The following is a 22,871-nucleotide window of genomic DNA, read 5'->3' as shown; positions in this document are numbered from 1 at the left end:
CCTTTCTGAAACATCCAAAAATTTAAATAACCCTCTTAATTCTTCTTGTTCTGGAAAACAATCAAATTATTAACTGAAGCAAAAACAGATACAGAAGGACAATCTTGTATTGTTGTTGATGACAAAAAATATTGTAAAAATAAAATTCTCAATAGTTTTAATAATCATTTCATTGCTGCTAGCTCCCTTTATGAAACACTACATAATCCAATTTCCAGCTCTCCCACTGTTTGTCCTATTGATCAGTCACTGTCAGCTCAACCATTTCATTTCAAGACAGTAACCGTACCAGAAGTAAGGAAGGACTTGAAAGATCTAGATCCAAAAAAATCATCAGGTCCAGACAAATTGGAACCATACTTTTTAAAAATAGCTGCAGATTTGATAGCCAATCCAGTTACATATTTAATTAACCTTTCTTTAGCCATGAATCAAGTACTAGCCATCTGGAAATCTGCCAATGTTCTCCCCCTTCACAAAGGTGGTGATCCTGCAAACATAAATAACTAGGTCTATTTCTAAATTGTCAGTATTATCTAAATTAATGGAATCACTCATCAGCATGCAATTAAAAGACTATCTAATTAATAATAATAATCTGAATGAATTTCAATCTGGTTTCAGGAAACAACATAGTACAATAACAGCTGTTTCAAAAGTTGTTAATGACCTGGTCAAGCCTTGGACAATAAACAGCACTGTGCAGCACTGTTTATTGATTTGTCAAAAGCTTTTGACAGAGCGGACCATAAAATACTCCTCCAAAGACTCACCTCCACTGGACTATCAGAACAAGCAGTGGGATGGTTTAACAGTTACCTATCAGGGAGAACAAAATGTGTGCAAGTAGATGGCCTCACTTCTGCCTCCTTAAATATTTCATAAGGGGTGCCTCAAGGTTCAATCCTTGGGCCTTTTCTTTTTATCATTTTATACAAACAACCTCTGCAATAATATAAAATATACAAACTATCATTACTATGCGGATGGCACTGTTCTCTATTGTTCTGGGTCCACATTAGGTCAAGCAATCACAAATTTACAGTCCGCTTTTAACATCTTGCAGTATAATCTGGCTACTTTAAAATTGGTTCCAAACTCTAAAAAAACTAAAGTCATGACTTTCACTCTGGGAAAATCAACTGAAAACAATGTCCCAACCATTTGTACACTTTCTGGTACAGAAAACAAAGAAGTGTCACATTACAAATACTTTTTTACGCATTAACATTGACCAATCACTTCTTCACCAGTCTTTTATATTGCATGTCCAAGATTTGGTTAAAAAACTGAAATTGAAGTAAGGTTTTTTTTTTTTTTTTTTTTTTTTAGAATCAAGTCCTGCAACAATGCAACATTCTTGTCTGTCTTGGACTATGGTAATATTTTATACATGTATTCAACCTCCCAGTGTCTTCATCCTTTGGACATTGTGTTTCATGGAGCCTTGAGATTCATCACAAACTTACAATGTCTCACTCATCACGGTTTGCTGTATTCTCGGGTCAGGTGGTTCTCCCTCTCCATTTGGCGTTGGATGCACTAGCATCTTTTTATTTATAAGGCAGTGTGGACTTCTTCCTCCTTATGTGAACACTTACATCCTCCCGAGGCCTGCAGGGACATATCACCTGCGCTCACAGGATCTGTTTTTATTGACTGTCCCTAAAGCCCGCACTGACTTTTAATTCAGGCTTTTAATTTTGCAGCACCATCTGCATGGAATCAACTTCAGAATGAACTACAGTTGAAGGAGTTGGTCTCACTTTATTCTTTTAAAGGCTTTTTAAAGGACCTTGCAGAAATGCAGTCTGTCTGTCACTGTTTTTGAATTGATTTAGGACCCAGGTTTTTTATGATGACATTGTTGTTTGAATGTGATGAGTGAAAGTGTGTCTATGTATTTACCTGTAAGTGTCTCTGTATCTGTTTGTAACCGCGCTGCTGCCCCTTGCCAGGACACTCTTGTAAAAGAGATTTTTAATCTCAAGGAGTTTTTTATCCTGGTTAAATAAAGGTTTGAATGAATGTGGCAAAACTCTGAGGTCAAGCGGATAAGTGCGCAGTCCTCTCCAGACCAGCAGGGCAGACAACAAAACACAAATGTGTCTAATGTAATCTTTGGCTCCATTTCCCACAGCTTCCTGTCCTCAGGTCCGTGCTGCCTCTGAGGTCAGGGCACGGAGGATAGGTGCTTTAATCTGATTTGCTGTCATTCTGCTGAGTCATCGTGGCTAGCTTTGACTAGATTCCCTGACAGAGGTCAGGGACTGGTTATGCAGTGACCTTGTCGAGTGGTTTGGTCTCTGCTGAGTGAGGTGGTTTTATGAGCGAACTTCTAACCATGTAACCAGTTCACAGATGTTTTTAACGGTATTTGATGACAATGGAATACATTTGAATGTTTTATAACAGTATAGAAAATTAATTTTAAAAATCATAAAGTAACAGATGGATAGTGCAGTGGGTACAGTGTAAAGTATTGTGATCTGTGATCAAGTTATTGAATAATCAAAATACACAACCAAACAACAAAATGATCATCAATCATCAATTTCTTTTTTTCTTTTAAAGCTGCATTGGACATCTTCCTAGACCATTTTTTTTTCTTTGGAAAGATTAGTTAAACTAGTATTGATTTTTTTCAGTTTCTTAAATTAAGAATCAAATGAAAGGACTGATGTGATGAGTAATCATCCTAAGATGCACCTGGTATGGTGGTTTTGGTATCCATTTATTTGTCTTAATGACTTTTGCTACAATCTTATTATTTAAACATGTACACAACAAAGAGATATCCGATTTAGGACCCTGATTGATCACATTGGTCCCATTTGGAGATAGAGACCACATATTTATACAACTTATTTTTATTGGAACATCAAGAATTGTGGGAAACGTTAAAGCTATGAATATGTATATTAGTGAGTCAAAAGGATGCACCTTCACAGGTGTTTCCAGTCATTCTGGCTGATTAGAACTCTGCTCACTTTGAGCATGGTTGGAGCTACACTGGCTTTATGTGATAAAGGTGTAATTTTCCCACTCTAACAGGAGAGTCAGAGAGATGTCAGTCAAACACAGACTGTATATGCCAACACAATCCTGAGAGGTCTAATCAGCCAGAGTTATTAAAATCAGCTATGTGAGTTTACTATGGGTGTGCATGGACCCTGGCACCTATTTCTAGGAAAAAATAGTGATAAAATAACATATCCAAAATAAATCAGTAATATCTCCTCAACCATCAGGCCTAGATGCATCATTCTGGTCTCCTATGAAAGGTCAGAAGCTAAGGAATATAAATCCATTGTAGATTAACATATTTATTTTACCATTACAGACTACATGGATATGAAATACAGAAAAAATATATTTTCATCCTCGCCTGGTAAAAAAAGCTTTATTTGATGTAATAAACCATCAAAACCATCCTAAGGTAGATTATAATGCACCTGAATATCTTCTAATACACCTAGAATACAACTGTAACTGTAAATTTGATGAAAAGAAATTGATATACAACAGTTATTACATAATCTGTCAAAAATATAGCAGTCGAATGTCCATGTTTTGGCCATATTTACTGTTTATATGTTCACTTTTATTGGTAGTTATCTTCAAAACATTATTTCTCTCCATACAATCAGGTTCCAAATAACATAAAGCTTCCAAAACATTTAAATATTGATAAAAACAGTCAATATAAATGACCAAAAGCAATCCCATGCTTTACAGGCCCACAGCTTGAGAACAGAACATCCTACAGGGCTGTGGTGGGCTCATTTTGTTCGTCTCAAAGAGACGATTTCAGGATAAAGATCGCCTCCGCCAAATCACACTCTTCTTCTCCACTTATATCTGATGACACAAACGAAACTTCAGACTGCAGCTGATCTAAACAAGATGGCGGCCCGCCAGGCGGTCTTTGTTGACACAAAGCGCCGCTGTTTTTGGACGGAAAACAGCTAGAACAGCGAAAATCGATTACGTCCCCCTGCGCCGGGTCAGTCCGTTCCCATGAATGCCCCTGGGTAATTGGACATGCTTCTGCCAAATTGTGTGATCTAAATGGACTTGGGCCCAATTTGTTGCCCACCTTGGCCCAATCAATAGTCCATGGATGTGTCCACCGTGGAGCTGGTGAAGCCCTTGCCCTTGTGTGGCACCATCAAAGGAAAGGGGCTTGACCAACCTGTATGTCTGCATATACACTATACATTATATGGTGGTTGAACTTAATGCAGAGGCAATAAGACATGCCTCTAACTAATTCTTAAGTTGACACACCCTTGCCCAATGGGGTTATCTAATTAAAAGCTCAGATTCCATCCCATTATTAAAATGGCCCACATGGGCATTTTTGCTGGCTATACATTTTTAGTGTTTAATCACAGTCTCCTATAATAGCTTTCTACTATAGAATACTTTAAGTGCTGTAATTTTCACTCTGTTCTTGTCATGTTTCATTCATGTACTCAACACTCAATAAAGAGGCAGATGAGGTGAAAGTTGGGAATACTTTATTTTCTTTAAACTTGTGCATCAACTTCAAAGGGTAAACTGTGTGCACTCCATTTTGTTTTCACAACAAGTTCAAAATTAGTTAAGTGGTCTTTATATATTTTTAAATACATCTTTTTCCTTTTTAAAACCATTTACACACGATTGCTCAGCACTGGATTCTAGCATTCTATCAGTAACTGGGGGTGTAGAATGATAAGCATCATCAGCAGTAATCCTCTCTTCTTGTGCCTTGATTCCACCGGGCACGGCTATTTGACGTCACATCTGCTGCATGTTTTTGTTGCATCCTCTGCATTTCTTTGTCCCACCAAGGAGCGTTTAGGAAGCAGAGCTTTTTACCTGCAATTTTGTTGACTTGCTCTGACTTTGTTGATTTGGTAATATTCCTTGATTTCTGTGCTGTCCTGATCCTACTGTTGATGTCTTCTACAGTGGGTAAGTAGGCTGCATAGTGATATGGTTTCTTTTTTTTCATCATGTTTATTGTTGATATACTACAGGGAGTCTGCACAGAGTGTTTTATTTTGAAAAGTGACTGGATGCTCTAAGCCGTGTCTGACTTCCTGCCCAGTTCGATCTGCTATGTGCAGCTTGACACGGATTCCGTCAATAATAGATATATCGTGTATTCTCCACGGAGCAGAGTGGAGGGCTGCTTCTGAAACCCACAGCATCACATCTGGTGGAATCACAAGCACAATCAGCTCTGGCGTCCACATCTCAGCTGGAATGCGACGTAGTCGTGCCAGGAGGAATCAAGCAGTTGTGCGTGTACACTATTTGCTCTAACCAGTATTATCATTACTCTTCTCTCATGTGAAGTAAAAATATCTTTCTTTGAATATGATTCCTTTACATGATAAAAATATATATTTTTTACTTCTTCTCCAAAACATTATGTCACTGATGCTATCAGAAAGCTCTATATTAATAGTATTAATTGGTTTGAATCTGCTCCATGGAGGATGGGTGTACCCTGCACTCTTGGGTGTGTTTGTGTGTATGTGTCTAGGAAACCCTTCTGAACTACCAGCCTGGAGTACCACCCCTCTGCCATGGATGACACTCTCATGGTGTGTTTCGTGTTGATAAAAATCATTACAAAACTTTGATTCTCTTCGTACAAAAACACTTTTTCATAGAAATTGCATTTGCACAAGTAAATGTGGGGCTTTGCTCCAAATAAAAAAAAAAAAAAAAAAAAAGCCACAAGAGTACAAAATGAAGTTGGAGAATTGACACTGAGCAAATGGAAAGAAACTGTGTACCCATAAAGAGTGGAAGTGAGGTGTATTTATGGCAGTAGTGAAAATCCAGTCTATAGAGATATAAATAAGTTTCATAAATAAAACAATAAATACTTTTAATAAATAGAGTTTGTGTGTTGTGTGATTGCTGTGAATTTAGACTTGGTGAGCCTTGCTCACACCATTCCAAGGTTCCTCTTTACTGATATTAAGGGTGTGTGACTACTTGCTAATACATGGGCATCAACAGCTCAATATTTTGGCCCGACTCCTGCATTCTCTGCTTGTATTTCACCATATATTCTGCCTCTAAAAATTACTTCCCCCTACATTAAAGACTAATAGTGTTAGTACTCTGAAACACAAATAAATGATATCACTTATTGCCCGATGGATGATATATAGTATATCCATTTTTGACGTTGATCAATATCATATGTGACTTAACAATGGCTCTCTGTACATTTCTGGAGCAGCCGAGCTCGCCGTAGTCTTTGGGGCTTTGGGTTTAATTTAGCCAAGAGCCTGTGCAGTCATTCTATTCACAACATCTGAAAATAAACAATCCTTTACAAACTTTTCTCCCTATTCCACAAGTTAGCATCTATACATGTTTTTTTGCTCACCGTCTCTACAATGCTCTTGGTGCTGCTTAACAAGCCTCTTTTGAGACCCCCTTTTTTACAGGGACCACCTCTGTCCCAACTTTAATTTATTTACTGACTCTTTCTCTTCGACTCCTGGGTTTTAAAAATCCTTGCACTTGTAGTTTGCCTTTTTGCCAAGGTGATAAGAGTAATGAGGTAACTCGCTGAAATTTCACCCAAGTTATTTCCACAGGAAATATTGTTGAATCTCTTCCCCAGCTATTTATAAAGAAACAAGAATGACATTTTGTCAATATACTTCCAAACACCTCTGCTCTACCTTAGAAATAACCCAAATGTCAACTATTACAACCCACTGCCCATCCTTACCATTTACCCCCACCTCTTCCCCAGTGTCTCTGCACACCTCCTCACTGCAGGAGAGATGGTGATTCCCATTTTAGGCCATGGTCTCTTTCCCTGGCAGTCTGCGGTCGTTAAAGGTGTGCATGTTGATGACCTCCTCCGTTTTTACCATGACGGGTGGCTGGGGCTTGTGTTTGAGCCGGCGCTGGCACTTGAGGGATACCCGCAGCTCATCCACCATGGCGCTGCAGAAGGACCTCTGCAGAGGAAAATAGAATGAGTTTCAGACCGCTTCCCCTTTCCAAATGTTACAGGCAAGAGAACAAGCCTCTTCTCCCCGTGGGCAGCCTCGTATTGTAGCCTCCCAATGGGAAGAAGTAGGATGGGGGGAGGTGCAGGTCCTTATGCTGTGTAGTAGAGTGTAAAGTGTAAAGGCAGGGAATTACTCAACATAGTGTCAGAATACATCAGTGGTGAATTTTTAATTGTCTCTGCTCATGCAGGGCTTTTTATGCACACTGTGTATGATGCATTGCAAGATATTCTCCGTTTCAAAGATCCACTCTTGTATACTCTCAAACTGCAGTACGTTATCTATCTGTTGTGCCTAGTAAATTTCATTGTTAATGTCATATTTTGTGTTATTTACATAAATTGGTGTATACACTTCCTTTCCTTGAGTTCTACATTAGTTTGAATTTGCCAATGTTTCCCACAATGCCTTTCCACAACACATTCTCATTCCTAACAGATCAAATAAGGGTGGACAGTGGTCCTACATGACGCTGTAGGTACCACTCTAGCATCAGTTTTGCATGTAATGTAAGCAAAAAGAAATACATCCAGTTAGACTTTCAAAATAAAGCTTGCTGAGAAACATTTCTTCACCAGACGCCAAAACTACTTGGTTTGGTTTAGGAAAAGATCATAGTTTCTGTTTAAATAACTACATTTTACGCACTTAAAATAAGTGTTAGTTACATAATTTCAGTTATGCAAGTTAAGTTCCATACTTAGGGTAAAAATAATGTTGACTATTGGTTTCACACAAGAAATGAACAGTGGTCCAGTGTTTGACCCATCCAACTAGCTCGACATACTCTCTATGCAGACTTTTCTCGCCCTTTAAACTACGTCACCTGACTTCAGTGACACATCAAAACATAGATGGGCATGTCCAGAGATTACGCAAGAGGGGTACTTACAGCGTCTGGTAATTTAAAGCATATGGCCACTGACCAGGTGGCCGTATTTGACGCGTTGGGAGTAAGACGGACGGTTTTCCACAGTCTAAGAGAAGGGGGTGATGTTTTAACACCTTATCTCCAGACAGTTGGTATTGGAGAGTTCTGCAAAACCCCAGATTAGATTCACTGACGTTTTAGCCATGCTAGATGACAATGTCAGCCTGACTTGGTCCACCAGTTTGGTCCAGACAAAAATACTTCAATAACTGTGGGATGAATTACCACACATATGTCAATGTCTCCTCTACAAAGTCCCAGATGGTTCAGGGCTCAGATGAGCTCAGACGAGCCCTGAACCACCCTTTAGTTATGCTGCTATAGGCTCACCGCACACCCCGAGTCTAAATTCTGCTCGAGGTTTCTGCTAAAAGTTAAAGTTTTTCCCTGCAACTGTTGCACTTGCTCTTGGTGGGAATTGTTGGGTCTCTGTAAATGCTGTTACAAAGAGTATGATCTAGACCTATATGCATATCGTAGTTACACTTTAGTTTGGCTAAGGTTAGGAAAACATTGTGGTCATAGAAACTATAAGTGAAACACTATGATCCTGGTTACAGTTACAAAAAAGCAAACAATGATGCCGGTCGTGCGATTGGACACTGATTGGACTCTCGAGACACATAAAGGCACACTACCTCAACTCACCAAGTTTTGAGGTGCAGATTGTCAGTGTCACTGTAATTCCTGATGGCACTGGGCTGTTCTTCTTATACAGATAGCAATAGATAAACACATAATAGTGGTGTTGTAGCATTACAGTCCTTCTTCCAAGGCAAAGCAAGAGTCAAGTCACTTTTATATGTACAGTACAGACTGTACATATAAAATGACTGAAAAGGTCCAGTAAATGGGCCCTCCGTAAATCTGATTTACTTGTGTCAACGCATGCTGTGCTCTCTCTCCATCTCCCACATAAACACATACATGGCCTGCCGCATGCGGTGCACTTTTGATGTTTTGACGTTGCGTACGACAAACATTTCTCATACCATTTTCAGGAGAGGTGGTTTTCATCATGAAACAGGATATATTTATACTACAGCAACATTCATTTTTTTTTTTATTTTAAGTAATGGTGAGTTTTTTTAAGGTTCAAAATTAAATTAGCTTATTATGCTTTCCCCTTTCCCCCCCTTATGGGCGGCCCTGAGCGCAATATCACATCACAATTTGCCTGGGGCTTTGAGAGACGTACCTTTCCGGTAACACAAAGACTGCATTTTACCAAAGCCTTTGGTTTGTGTCATCCTCCCGTAGATTGTAATTCCTTTTTGTTCCGCAAGTTAGATTGTCCAATTCCTTGTTGCTACTAAACTAACTCCCACTTTTGGACAGCAGAGGGTGTAGACAGAAAGCAAAGGAGTAGTGTGGATATCAACCATTTGGAGTTACTGGAACACAGGACCCCCCCCCCCCCCCAGATTCTCGATACTCAGTTCAGGCTGATTAGGTACAACATTGTATTTTTATCAGAAACTACTATGAGGATCAATGGGTACACACCTGGCAGCCGACAACATTCCTCTTTATTTATTTAATATTTTTCTTTATTTTTGTGACTGTATCTCCATGTGACATCACCATCATCCACAGGAAAAAATAAAATTACACTACCATACAAAGTGAAGTTGCTTTCTGTTTTTAGACCATGCCAGTGTTTTTACATGCTTTGGATTGTGTAGTTTTAATTATTTTTGGTAAGATATCAAAAGCAACTGTCAAGAGACTCTTCAAGTCAAACTTGACAGTCAAACTGTCATAGTCCCTAAAGGTTATCAGAACAATGTAAATATGAAAATGTACTTGTCAAACGATAATGTTGTTTTGATAAGAACAAAAGCAGATATGATTTTACTTAATTACCAAATTTGGGATGCTCCAAGTGTCTGTAAGTGAATTTATTGCTTTACTGAATTTAGTGGAAACCTTAAGGAAAGAAAAGACCTGAAAAAATCTCAACAAAGCCGACAAATTAAAAGACAAAATATACTGGAGTGTTTTCTGGTCTGACTCCACATCGGCAGCAGACTTCATTTTTCTGTGCTCACTATGTAATTACTGGTTACAGTAATAACCAGGTGGTTAGGATAATGGATTGATCTTTGGTCATGCTTTTAAAAAAATAAACACTGTTTTCAAACAGGAAAAGAACAGTGGTATATAGTGTCCAAGTCAGATGTTTTGTTGAACCATCCATTCCTCCCTTTTTGGACTTCTGGACGCTCTATAATAACCTGGATTCCTCCTTTTCTCCTGCCACTACGACCACGGCCACTAGAGGGCTATGTCACTTCAATATAAACATGTCATCCTGGGACATTTGCTGTGTTCTTCTTGGGAGCAATGTCTCAGAAATCTTCAGGTCTTTCAAAAAATGCAAATATCCTACCATCAGTAAAATGATACACAGGTTAATGTTTGCAATGCTAAACTTTTGGATTAAAGTAAATGTAGCTGGTTGGTCAACTGGTTGGTAAATACTAATCAGGCTCTTGCATCAACTGTATTACATTTTAATGGTGAGCACACTGAGGAACAATAAGCTAATAAAGTATATATCTTCTTTTAATTATGCAGTGGGGATGAGATGTGTGTTCCAGCTCCACATTGTAACTTAACTTGATCAGACAGCTGGATTTCTACAGATTTTGATTTAAATATTGCCTAGTGCAGCTTTATCCACAGACTGTGATTATCAAACTGTAGCTGAACATCTGGACACCGTAACACTTACTGTATAGAGCCCGACTGGATGTGAATTACATGAATGCGTAATAAATGCAAAGACTTCTGCATAATTGAATGATTAAATTTATCCACATACTGTGCGACCCATTAAAGTGAAACTGATAATCAAAAAGAATGCTATCGCTGTGATGTGCTGACAGCAAAGTCTAACGTCTTTCCACAAAACATACAGTAGAAACATGAGAATGAGACACATCTTCCAAAGGTTTTAGTCATGAGGAATTCAAGATTGAATATGTAGACAATAGAACAGTCTGCTGAACAGTCTCTGGCAACCCTGTTCCCTAAACAGAATGTCTATACAGGCCCGGACTGGCCAGCTGGTTAAATCACAGTGACAACAAAACTTGAACCAGATGAAGAGAAAAGGTGGCGCTGGGACTGGGCGCTTTAAAAGGAGAAAAACTACCTTTCTGAACGGTACAAATGAAATTACTGTACTGTGTATCATTCAAATACACTATACAGTACTATACAGTACTGTGTATAAAATTTAGCTTATTGTAGTTCAAATTATAATTAGGCTGTAGCCTAAAACAGTTTTGTGCTGTTCACAAATAAAGTAACGTCAGTAGTACAAATAGGCCAATAAGTCAGAGCTTGGCGCTGGTTTCAGTGCATTTGTAAATTTTTAACAGCCTGAAAATAAACTGTAGGGTATCAATGCCCAAATGGTAGCAGAGTTTAAAAACTCACATTCAGATTTCTTTCCATTTGTTGTATGAAAAGACCCACAATGGGCCCTGTAAGCAGACTACTTGATGACTATAAGCTAATTATTTAAACAATATTTGTTTAGGGATTGATTCTGTTCCAAGCTTTTTATCACTGTAAATGGTTTCCTCTGTATCATTAAGCTGCTGATGATCCAGACCATTTCCTCTGACCATCGACTAGCCAACAAACACACATTAAAACAAATGCAATTTTTGATACAGTTGAAGAAAAATCCATCTTAAGAGACTTTAAATTCTTTAAATAAATTTTCTGCTGGGAAATCACTCAATCTTGATTGTAAATACAATACATTGTCGAAAAAAATGCATTTTTGCTGCATGGAGCACACATACCACTGTAGTAAGAAAGAACAGTGTGCTTTGTGGTTGAGTGATTCACATAAACACAAACTCAGAAACACAAGACACTAGCTAAATCTCAGTTATACAGGACTGTGCAGAACAAAATGGATGCACACACAAACCCGACAAGCATCCCCACATGTGCATGAACACAATCTCAGTGAGCATGCTGAGTTTTACAGGCCCATAGAACATCATCACTTATTGATGCTCATTGTATCTCGCTGCACGTCAAATTAAACTGCAGCTTCTTCACATTCTCGTCTCTTTTCTCATCAGCCACTTTGACATCTGCAAATACTGTGTAAAACAACAACAGCAGCTGGGAATGAGACAGACCTGCTCAAGGGAAAGCTATTGTTTGTGCTCCCTGCTAAAAGGAGGTAACTGTGATGAACAAAGAGTTAAGTTAAGCAATCATCATTATATCCTTATCCTTATTATATTTACATGCAAGTGAGAAGGACTGTGGAGAGTGAAGAGCATGGATCAAGCAATGGCAGATCTGCTACTGAAAATTGACACATTTAGGTAATGTCAAATAATATTGATTCAGTGGAGATATTATAGCATTTTAACATCAGAAAATCTATACAATAAAGCCAGGGTAGTAATGTGTTTCAGAAGCATTTTCTCAACAAACATTTCTGACATTCATTTGTTGATGTTAAAATGCAACATTTAGCTCCTTGACTCTTTTGTAATAATGTTTATCATATCAGCCCAGTGTTTGTATAGGCCTATACTGTACAGTTCAAATACTGCTATATGTTAAACCTGCAGCACATGAAACATCTACAGATATATCTTTTTTCACATGTATTTCTCACAGTATACTTGCTGATTGTCTAAGCCACTCTGAAACAGGCCTTTCATAACTATTGATTTTTCTTCTAAAATTAAATGGCATGGCAGTGTTTTCACAAGTAACAGCCATTTAGCTCCAGGCTTTGGGAAACACTGGGCCCACTCTGCTCACACTCAGGAGACACACTGTCACCATAGCTGCCTGCTGGTGGCATGTTGGATTGATGGCGGCTACTTAGGGTCACTGGATTACATAGTTTTATGACGTACAACAATCAGCTGCAGCTGTACCACCTCATGGCACTGTGGGATAGCTCAGAGGAAGGGCTTGTCCACTTTGAGGAGACTGGAAAGGTCGTAAATCTAACTGAGAGCAGCCATTGAAAAAAAAGGGTGCATTTAGTCCATGCTATTATTTACAGAGGCCTGATTGTACAAATGAATAATGGTAATAAAACTGTATATCATGAAGACATTTCCACGGGGGTATTATTGATTTAATCTCATTCTGTATAGATTTTATAGCTGCAGTAATCCAAAAGTAATCAGATGAAGATGATTTATGGCAGACAGGTTTAGCAGGTAAATATTAATCTGGAATAGAGTTGTTCCTTTTCTATTCTTTATTTGTCTCTACATTCAACATATAAAGGTACCTCACCTGTGAGAGTGAACTAATAGGCTCCGTTTAGCTTGAATAGAGCAGGAACAGATGTGACGTTGTGATGCAGATGGGATGGGGCACGGCTGCGCTGTAATCCTCAGTTTACTTGGCATCTCTGGCCCTCTGTGGGCAGTAAATGATTAGCTGCTTTGAGGGTTTGCCTAATCTGTGAGCTCCTCTGTGCTGTCATCCACATTAGGTGCAGTGCTGTGCAGTGGGGTGGTGATGGTGCAATGGATAAGACACATGCCTTTGGTGTGAGAAACCTGGGTTCAATTCGCCACTGTGACCCATCTACCAATGTGTCCCTGAGCAAGACCTTAACCCCTCGTTGCTCCACAGGTGTGTGACCTCTGACATGTATAGCAATTGTAAGTCGCTTTGGATAAAAGTGTCACTTATATGAATAAATGTCAGTGCAGTCTGCATTTTGCTTGGTGTATGAACTGTCTTCTGATTGCTCATCCATACTAAGGTTTTCAAATCTGAATAAAAGAGTCCAAGTGATACAAAGGGTGGAGGTCATATTATTAGGTCATATTATGCTCATGTTCAGGTTCCTCATCTTATTTAGAGTTTGTACCAGAACAGGTTTACATGGTTATATTTTTGTCATACTGCACATTGCTGCAGCTCCTCTTTTCAGCCAGTGTTGAAGGCTTCGTTTTAGCTATGGAGTGATTCATCTTGTCTCTAAATGATCTTTGTTGGGAGTTGCACATGCTCAGTTCCTAGTTAAGGACTACTAGCCAATCAGAAGCAGAGAAGGGCGGGTCGGCGAGAAGCCGGTAAACGGCTCGGGTTCAGCCGTCCGTGTTGCCGACCGGCTCGGCAACACGGACTGGAGCGAGAGTTTCAGAGCGGTGAGTTATTAATCTGTATCCATAAAGTTTTAACTGAGCTCTGTCTCTACATCACAGGAACAACTTTATGTCCACTGACTGCCTGGAGGGTGGCTAGTGTTTGGAAGGGAGAGGAGAGCTGTGTGCTGCAGCTCGCTGTTTCTGAGGGCGTGTCGGAGTCGCTGCTCGGCGAGCGTTATATGAGGCGCGTTTAGCTTTCATCCCTGTGACGTCACGAAGCGGCTGGACTACAAAAGAGCTGTTTTCAGTTCAGAGCAGAGTTTTCTGCGGGAGATGGGAACTCCCTTTGAGCTGGACTTTGGGCCTTTTCACTTTGCAAACCTGTTACATGCACAAAAAGATATATAACTCAATAAAGGAGAGGGAAGAAGCCAAAAAGCAGAATATGACCTCTTTAACACATTGACCTTATCATTTACTTCATCTAGGTATTGTTATATTTCTCATGTGTTGGACTGGCCAATGCAGAACTTTGCCGGATGACCCTGTGCTTTTTTCACTGGAACCCCCATCACATGAGGGCCCTGTATACTTTCGCCCCAGTCCTACACCCCTGCCACTGCCTTACTTACATCCAATTCCAGTGTCCAGTCCCCAGTGCAGGAAGTGGTCTGTCCTCGATGTAATGAAGTGGATAGTAAGGGTGTGGAGGTCAGGGTGGTAGATGGGCATGTAACATGAGTTTGATGTAGAAGACCAGATTTTGGGTCCTGTCACAGACCTCTAAATAACTTTCCTTTTCCTTTCCTTTTTATGAACTGTGATGTTTACTTAATACTAACCATACTGTATCTGCCTTGTGCAGATGTTAAATGTAGCATCGGTTAAAAGAAGTACTGTCATTGAACGTAGCCCAGGTTTTTGCAGAAATACCCAATATTGACATTCTTGCAATGGCAATATCTGGCAATAGATACACAGATAGTCAAGAGCAAAGAAATTGCTGCATTCCTTGGTCTCCTATGAAGAAGCCTTTGGAATGCCCCAATGGTCTGTTATGGCATATGTCAGAAGGGTGCTTGTATGAGACACAGCTACAGATTCAAGGTTATTTTACTCTACCCATTGAGATTTAGCTCAGCCACTAAATCCATTTCTGCCTCCAAAGCAGCTCTTGTAATTGAGCCCAACCACCTGAATCATCTTAAGCACAGACATCTCTGTGTACATATGTGTGCATCCATATGCATGCAGGTGTGTATGTGTGTGTGTGCTGGGTTGATGAGATGGATTCCTCACACACAGCTGGTGGTCCCTGCACCCCGAGAGCCAGGTTAGTCTGCAGCAGCTTCAGCAGCAGGCAGGAAGAGAGGAAAAAGCAGTAGGAGGAAGAGGAGAGGGAGGAGAAGGAGCGGGAGAAGGAAGCGGAGGAGGAGCTGGGGGAGGGAGGGACAGGAGAGGAAAGAAAGAAGCAGGAAGAGGAGCGGGAGGAAGGGGACAACCATGGTAATCATGGATATCTGACAGACTAGCATGGAGATGACAAAGAAAAGCTCTATTGAAAGTCTTTGAGGCATGTGGTTCAGTGGAAAAATATGGAGTTTAAAATCACTTCTCTGAAAGATTTAACTTATGTTAAATTAGCAAGAATAATTTTCTGGAACATATTTTAACACAAACTGACATGTTCTTTGGGTGAAAGAAATTAACACATTGTCTCTCCTTTACTTTGACTGTGCTCATCCTTTAAGCAGGAATTAAGACAGCAGAGTTAAAACTTTAAAAGCAACATCAGACACTTACAGTACACTAGATTATAAACACAAAGAAAAAGTCTGACATTTTTGAAAAATCCTCGTTTGCCCTCTTACCAATAGCCTGCTGAGAAGATTGATATAGATTACATACATAGAGGTCTAGGGTGTGTTTACAGTAGCAAGAGGAAACTGCTGGTTTAGCTTAGTAGAAATTATAGCAAGTCCAATGTTGTTGTCTATACATGCTGTATCTTGTTTAGTTCAAACCTTCAAAAATAACAAATTAGACATTATGGTTGTAAAAGCAGTTCATTTTGGGGAACCCAGTAACCCAAGACGATTCAGCGTATAGCCCCATTTGGATATGATCAACCAGTAGAAATAGTGGGGCATAGCCAAAACGACATTATAACTTTCATTTTGCAATTGTTATTGTGTCACCATATATAGTTTAGACATTTTTTTAGGTGAGAAATATTTAAATTTTTAATACATGGTCAGTATAACAATTAATTTTATAATGCCTCCTTGAAAACTTTCAGTAATGGCCTGTACTGTTACCAGGTGAAGAGTGATCATGTCAAGGGCTGGCTTGTAAGGTGGTGTCCATGGTCAATGCCATTGAGAAAAGTGTTATTTTAGCAAGTTCTTTGGTTATGATGTCTCTAAAATCTTGTTATGATGTCTCTAAAATCTTGTCTTAGTCTAAATCAATTGTTTGTTGCAAGCCACACTGGTTTGGTTCACAGTTTTTCTTTGTTGGGCATATACATAAAGCCTATAGTCCTGTAATATTGATTTAGTTTTATTGTGGCAACTAAGTGTCACCTGAGCGTCTGACTTGATTGCAAAGTGAGCTTGATGAAGGAAACAGTCCTTCTGTTAGGTGAGTATGAACTCCCGAGTTCATGTTTGTACTCCCAAGAACACAAGATCAAACTTAACATACACTATATTGACAAAGGTTTGTTTTGAGAAAGAATTTTCCTGCGAGGACAATAAAATCTAAGTAACTAACTGACTAACAAAGGTAAATTATCAGAATAAGAATTAGAATCAGTTTTATTGCCAGGAACATTTTCACATACGAGAAATTTGCCTTGGTATAAATTGGTGCTTACAGTACACTTGAACATAAATAGAAATTTATAAAAATTTATGAGATCAAAAATTGTACAGGTATACAAAAATTACAATAGTACTATAATACAATGCTGACAAGTATGTGCAAAAGTTCACAACATAAAGCACAGTTTAGCGTTGTTGTAGAGTGTGGGGTTAGGAGTGTGTGTGTGTGTGTGTGTGTGTGTGTGTGTGTGTGTTTGGGGGGGGGCATGAGAGTCAGTGACAGTGGGGACCCGCCTTGTTGAAGAAGCCCACTGCAATCGGAGAGAAACTGTTCTTGTGGTGAGAGGTTTTGGTCCTGATGGGCCGCAGCCTCCTGCCAGAGGGGAGAGTCTGAAACCGTTTGTGTCCAGGGTGGGAGGAGTCAGCTGCAATCTTCCTGCTCTACTCAGAGTCCTGGAGGTGTACAAGTCCGGATGTGATGAAAGGTGACAACCAATCTCCTTCTCTGCAGAGCGAATGATGCGCTGCAGTCTGCCCTTGTCCCTGGCAGTGGCAGCAGCGTACCAGATGGTGATGGAGGTGGTGAGGATGGACTCAATGATGGCGGTGTAGAAGTGCACCATCATTGTCTTTGGAAGTACATCCTCTGCTGGGTCTTCTTGGTGAGGGAGGTGATGTTCATCTCCCAATTGAGGTCCTGAGATATGATGGTGCCCAGGAAGCGGAAGGAGTCCACAGTGGTGACTGGGGAGTCCCACAGGATGATGGGGGAGGATGGGGCTGGGCACTTTCTAAAGTTCACGACCATCTCCACTGTCTTCAGAGCGTTGAGCTGCAGACTGTTCTGGCTGCACCAGGTCACCAGATCTCCCATCTGTAGGCGGACTCAGCCCCACCAGAGATGAGCCCAATGAGGGTGGTGTCATCCGCAAACTTCAGGAACTTGACGGACTGGTGACTGGAGGTGCAGCTGTTGGTGTACAGGGAGAAGAGCAGAGGGGAAAGAACGCGGTCTTGAGGGGAACCGGTGCTGATGGTCCTGAAGTCAGAGAGATGTTTTCCCAGCTTAACATGCTGCTTCCTGTCAGACAGGAAGTCTGTGATCCACCTGCAGGTGGAGTCTGGCACACTCAGCTGAGAGAGCTTGTCCTGCAGCAGGGCCAGGATGATGGTGTTGAAAGCAGAGCTGAAATCCACAGGATCCTGGCGTAGGTTGCTGGGGAGTTCAGGTGCTGGAGAATGACGTGAAGGGCCATGTTTACTGCATCATCTACAGACCTGTTGGCTCTGTAGACAAATTGCAGGGGGTTTTAGGTGGGAAAACACAAAGCACTCAAAGGACTTCATAACCACAGATGTCAGGGCGACGGGTCTTTCGTCGTTTAGTCCTGGGGTCCTTGCTTTTTGGGGGACAGGGATGATGGTGAAGCTGGTACATGACATGTCTCCAGTGAGGTGTTAAAAATGTCTGAAAACCGGAGACAGCTGATCAGTACAGTGCTTCAGGGTGGATGGGGAGACAGAGTCCGGCCCAGCTGCTTTGCGAGGTTTCTGCCTCCTGAACAGTCTGTTGATGTCCCTCTCCAGGATGGTAAGAGAAGGGGAGAAGGTGGGGGATGGTGGACGATCAGTGGTGTGATGGGGATGGTGTCCGGTCTGTCCCATTGTCTTTCAAAGCGACAGTAGAACTGGTTCAACTCGCTGGCAAGGCATGAGTCGTTCGTGGAGTGGGGGGCTTTAGGTTTGTAGCTGCAGTCCTGAAAACATCCCAGTCAGTGCAGTCCAAACACGCCTGGAGGTCCTCTACAGCTTCACTGGTCCACTGCTTAGATGTCCTCACTACAGGTTTAACAATTTTTTGTTTCTTTCTGTATGCAGTAATCAGAAGGACCATGACATGGTCAGTGTCCCAGTGGAGCTCGGGGGACGGCGTGATCTGCTTACTGTGGTGTAGAAGTGATCCAAAATGTTCTCTTCTCTGGTTGGAAACTTTATGAACTGTCTGTGGGGAGTTCATGGCTGAGGTTTCCTTTGTTAAAGTCATCAATAACAATAACTAAGGAGTCTGAAATTGTCTGTTCTACCCACAGTATTTGGTCGGCCAGCGGGCGCTGTGCGTTGTGCACGTCGGCTTGCGATGGAATGTAATCACCGAGCAGAAAGTAGCTAGCAAACTAGCAGGGAGAGTAAAATGGTTTACAGTGCATCAGTAAATATTCCAGGTCATGAGAACAGTGCTGCTGAATCACTGTCACGTCGGTACACCAGCCATTGTTAATGTTGCCGGAGAGTTCTGTGTCACTGTCTGCTCTGTAGATCTGGAAGCAGCCAGCGGCAGCATGGAGTCCGGTATTGATCCACACAGCCACGTCTCCGTGAAGCACAGAACAGAAGATGAATAAAAGTCTTTTCCCCACCAGTAGCTGAAGTTTGTCTAGTTTATTGCACAGTGTGCGCACATTGGAGAGAAATATTCCCGGTAGCGGCGTGCGGTGTACTGGACCCCCACCCTCCCCACCCCCTCACTGGTGTTGTTCCCCTGATGTTAATGAGCTCCTCTCTGGTTAAAGGATTCCGGGTATCACAGCAGAAAGCTAAGTTAGCAAACATAAACAAAACAAACGGAGTGCACCAAAATACCACGGCTGCCCTGAGAGGCGCAATCTTGCCAAGTGATATTTAAGTGATGTAAAGATACCATCTAAGCACCATGTTTGAGTTTTACGGAATATCCATGTCTATTTAAGGACAGCCTCCTCTAATTTAGCTAGTTACCGAGGAACATGGTTATTACCCACTTACACTTCTCAGACCATTCTCATCTCAATACCGACGCTTTCAGAAAAAGTGGCAAAGCGTAGTTATTTGACGGGGAGATGCTCCCAGATGCGTCTGTATGCGACACTCTGGGGCGTCTCACACAGACCGGAAGTGCTAGCTAGCTAGCTATGTTCGTGTTAAATGTGTTGACAACCCCCCGAAGCACCCCTACCCTACTTTACGCATGTCGACCGGCTACCCTACAGTTGTACAGGTAGGGTTAGCCTCCTTTGTATTGCTGTGACGTAGCAAACGTTGGCATTTCATACAAATAAAATAATTACGCTTTGTCACGCTGTCTGAAAGCGTTGGTAATGATGCACTGAGATGAAAACGCCCAAATAGTGCTTAAGACAGCTTTGGAGTTGTTGGAAAGATTGGATTTTTTTGAAGGGAGAAACAGCCACCAGAGCTACCTCTGTAGTGGGTGCACAGAAACGAAACTGATCTATTTTTATCTGCCTATGGATCTGAATGCAAACTAGCATGTTTCCCAAACATTTTAAAATGTAGCAGTGACGATGGAATGCACTTAAGACAAAGACAATGAAAAGAAGTCACATTCTTGGTAGATGAATAAAAATGACAAGCCTACAGATGTCTATAGTTTGTAAAGTTAACAAATATTTATTAGTACTTTTCCTCAAAATTTTAACAAGTGTATATTTTCTTGTGTTATAACAATCTGTTTAATGCAGTAATCTCAAAAACACTTTTGGCATTAACATGTCTATTTAACCTTTGAAAATACCATTAACAGTTCCTCTATTCTATATGAGTGTGAATGGCTCATCCCATTATATAAAATGACTAGCTGCTATTTTTGCTCCTTTCTAATGTTACAGAACAGAAGTAATTATAAAATGCAAATTGCAGGGTATGCACTGCCAAGCATGTGAAACACAACAAAGAGATGCTTAGCACCACATTTTTCAACTTGACACTTTCAGCATCCTGGTGAGAAAACAACCCCATATTGTAAAAGTAGTTGGTATTCAATTATATGAGAAGCCTGGAGCAATGAAACAAAATATGTGGCTCATTTTCACAGATTAGCCTGACACTAATTAGCACTGGACTGTACCTTGCACAAGCTACACAGTGGATCATCATTTGTTTAAATCAAAATTTGGACCAAATAAATCAAGCTATTGTTCGGGATAGTATTGGCCTTTTTTAATATCAGCCAGTCTGAGCCATTATTTTTGAGGTTCTTTCCTGATCATCACTGTAGAAAAAAAGTCTACAAAAGTCGGAAGGCGGGTTTTCCTTTTTTTTTGCATATTATGTTTTTATGATTTAATTGTTTTATGTTACATTTCTAAATGTATTCCTTATTTGAAGTCAAAAACATATCCCAGAGTTTCTCCTTCTGTCAAATAAGTGTGTGGTGTACTGTATCTTTAAGGAACAATTTTCAGCCTCGTTTCTATGACATATAGAGTCTTTCATGTCCACAATACTTGCTAATGTATTTATTTTATCATTGTACCTTGTTGTTGAACCTGGGTTGCTCACGCAATGAAAAACAAATGTATAACTGATAATGTTGACTCACTTCGCAAATTATTACCACACAGCTGATGTGATACCGGCATATGCTGTAAAAGTAATCAAGTGAACCCCCTCACACTGTGAGTTTCAGCCAGTTTGTGAACGGTATCGTAATTGTTAGAGTTTTGCAATATAAACATCTAAAAACTGAAGTGCAAACTTGCTCTGTTTGGGACTGTGAGCTGCACTTTATTAGAGGTGCTGAAGTTAACGTGTGGATTTGTGGTGAAATTTCTGCCTGCTTACAAGTGTTTCAGTTATTTTCGGTTTCTACCTCTGTGTCTCATCCAGCGGGGATGATAATACTTGAGAAAAGTTGATCTACAGGAGAAACATATCTGAAAGCAACACAGAATGCCTGAGAGCTGCACGGCATTGTCACCTGCCACCTAAATTTTGTATTTCCACCACAAATTCATGCAGAAAAGGCAGAAATTGGTGTAAAAAAGTTCCGGAGAATGCAGGAAATTATGTGCTTAATGCTCAAAATATAATTTGGCATTGAAGATTTCTTATAAATAGTGTTAAAAATTTTTTCTTGTCTAGATCTTGTGATCCCAATATCGTGTAATGGTTCAGACCAAAAGCGAAGTGAGCATTGGGGGCGGTGCGTTTATATACAGTACAAAGTCAATGCAAAGACGCAGAGAGCCACAATTTCCTGTCGGCCGGCGCAGAGGGGGCACTACCTGTGACACGAAGGCCTTCGTGAGATGAAAATTTTCAACTTGAGCGAGAAAGTTGCATGACGCTGAGTCGCGATAGATCAGCGTTGAGATTATCAGGACGTCACCGATGGCTTCAGACAGTTGTGTGGAGAGTACGGCCGACGGAAAGCTAATAAGCTGCGGGGAAAAGCCAAGGACAGAGCCGGGAGCAGCACTGCAGCTTTTGGACAAATAAACACCCGTAGTCGGTCTGGATTCTGCTCTGACAACTGCACCGCTGGAGGAGCTCAGAGTGAACTGCTTTTATTAAATTAACTTTTTACTTTAGTTTTTGGTATTACAATGTTGATTTATCTTCAATTGAGCTTCTCAGCAGCTAGATTCCGTGCACATCCAGTTCCACTGTTTCCACATTTATATAAAAACCGGACAAAACTGGACATTGCTTGAAGAAAAGAAAGCAAGGAAGTTGAACTACCTGGCGAGTTCAGAAAATCTGTGTCTGTAACTTTATTCCAGCTGTCGTTGTACTTTACTGTGACCAAGTTAGCATAGCATAGCCCTGATCGATCCAAACTCCATTCAGAAAACAAACATTTTAGAAGTTGTCCTGCTGACAGACCTGACAAAGCATGAATTCATATGTTAAACAAATCTGCATCATGTTGTAGTTATTTCGGCATCAGTTTGATCCGTTTATTGCAATTAAATCACAGCAAAATGTTTACTTTGGGTTCACAGCTGTAGTAATCGCGAGTTGTTTATTCGCATTATCTTGTTGTGTGTGAACACTTGGCAGTAGTCCAGCAATAAAACCCCCGCGAGGAAAGCGTTGCAAGGATTAAATTTGAGTTTGGTCTGAATGCTCAGTAAGTGTCTCTCGTCATACCCCTAATGCTCCTATTCACTGGGCACCAATTGGAATAGCC

The 22,871-nt window shown here is 40.6% G+C and overlaps 1 protein-coding gene across 1 annotated transcript in view; it reads right to left on the bottom strand.

Moving 5' to 3' along the window:
• Window positions 1-6,821: 6,821 nt before the first annotated feature.
• The window catches only part of LOC123968709 (glutamate receptor ionotropic, kainate 2), a 315,329-nt gene continuing 299,279 nt past the window's right edge, over window positions 6,822-22,871 (bottom strand). The window contains exon 16 of the mRNA XM_046045615.1: window positions 6,822-6,986. Within this exon, the coding sequence (XP_045901571.1) occupies window positions 6,822-6,986 (165 nt within the window). The remainder of the gene's footprint in view (window positions 6,987-22,871) is intronic.

Source organism: Micropterus dolomieu, linkage group LG03 (genome assembly GCF_021292245.1).
Source record: "Micropterus dolomieu isolate WLL.071019.BEF.003 ecotype Adirondacks linkage group LG03, ASM2129224v1, whole genome shotgun sequence".
Lineage (NCBI taxonomy): Eukaryota > Metazoa > Chordata > Actinopteri > Centrarchiformes > Centrarchidae > Micropterus > Micropterus dolomieu.
Note: the sequence above shows the minus strand (reverse complement) of the source record. Positions and strands in the feature narration are given on the sequence as shown.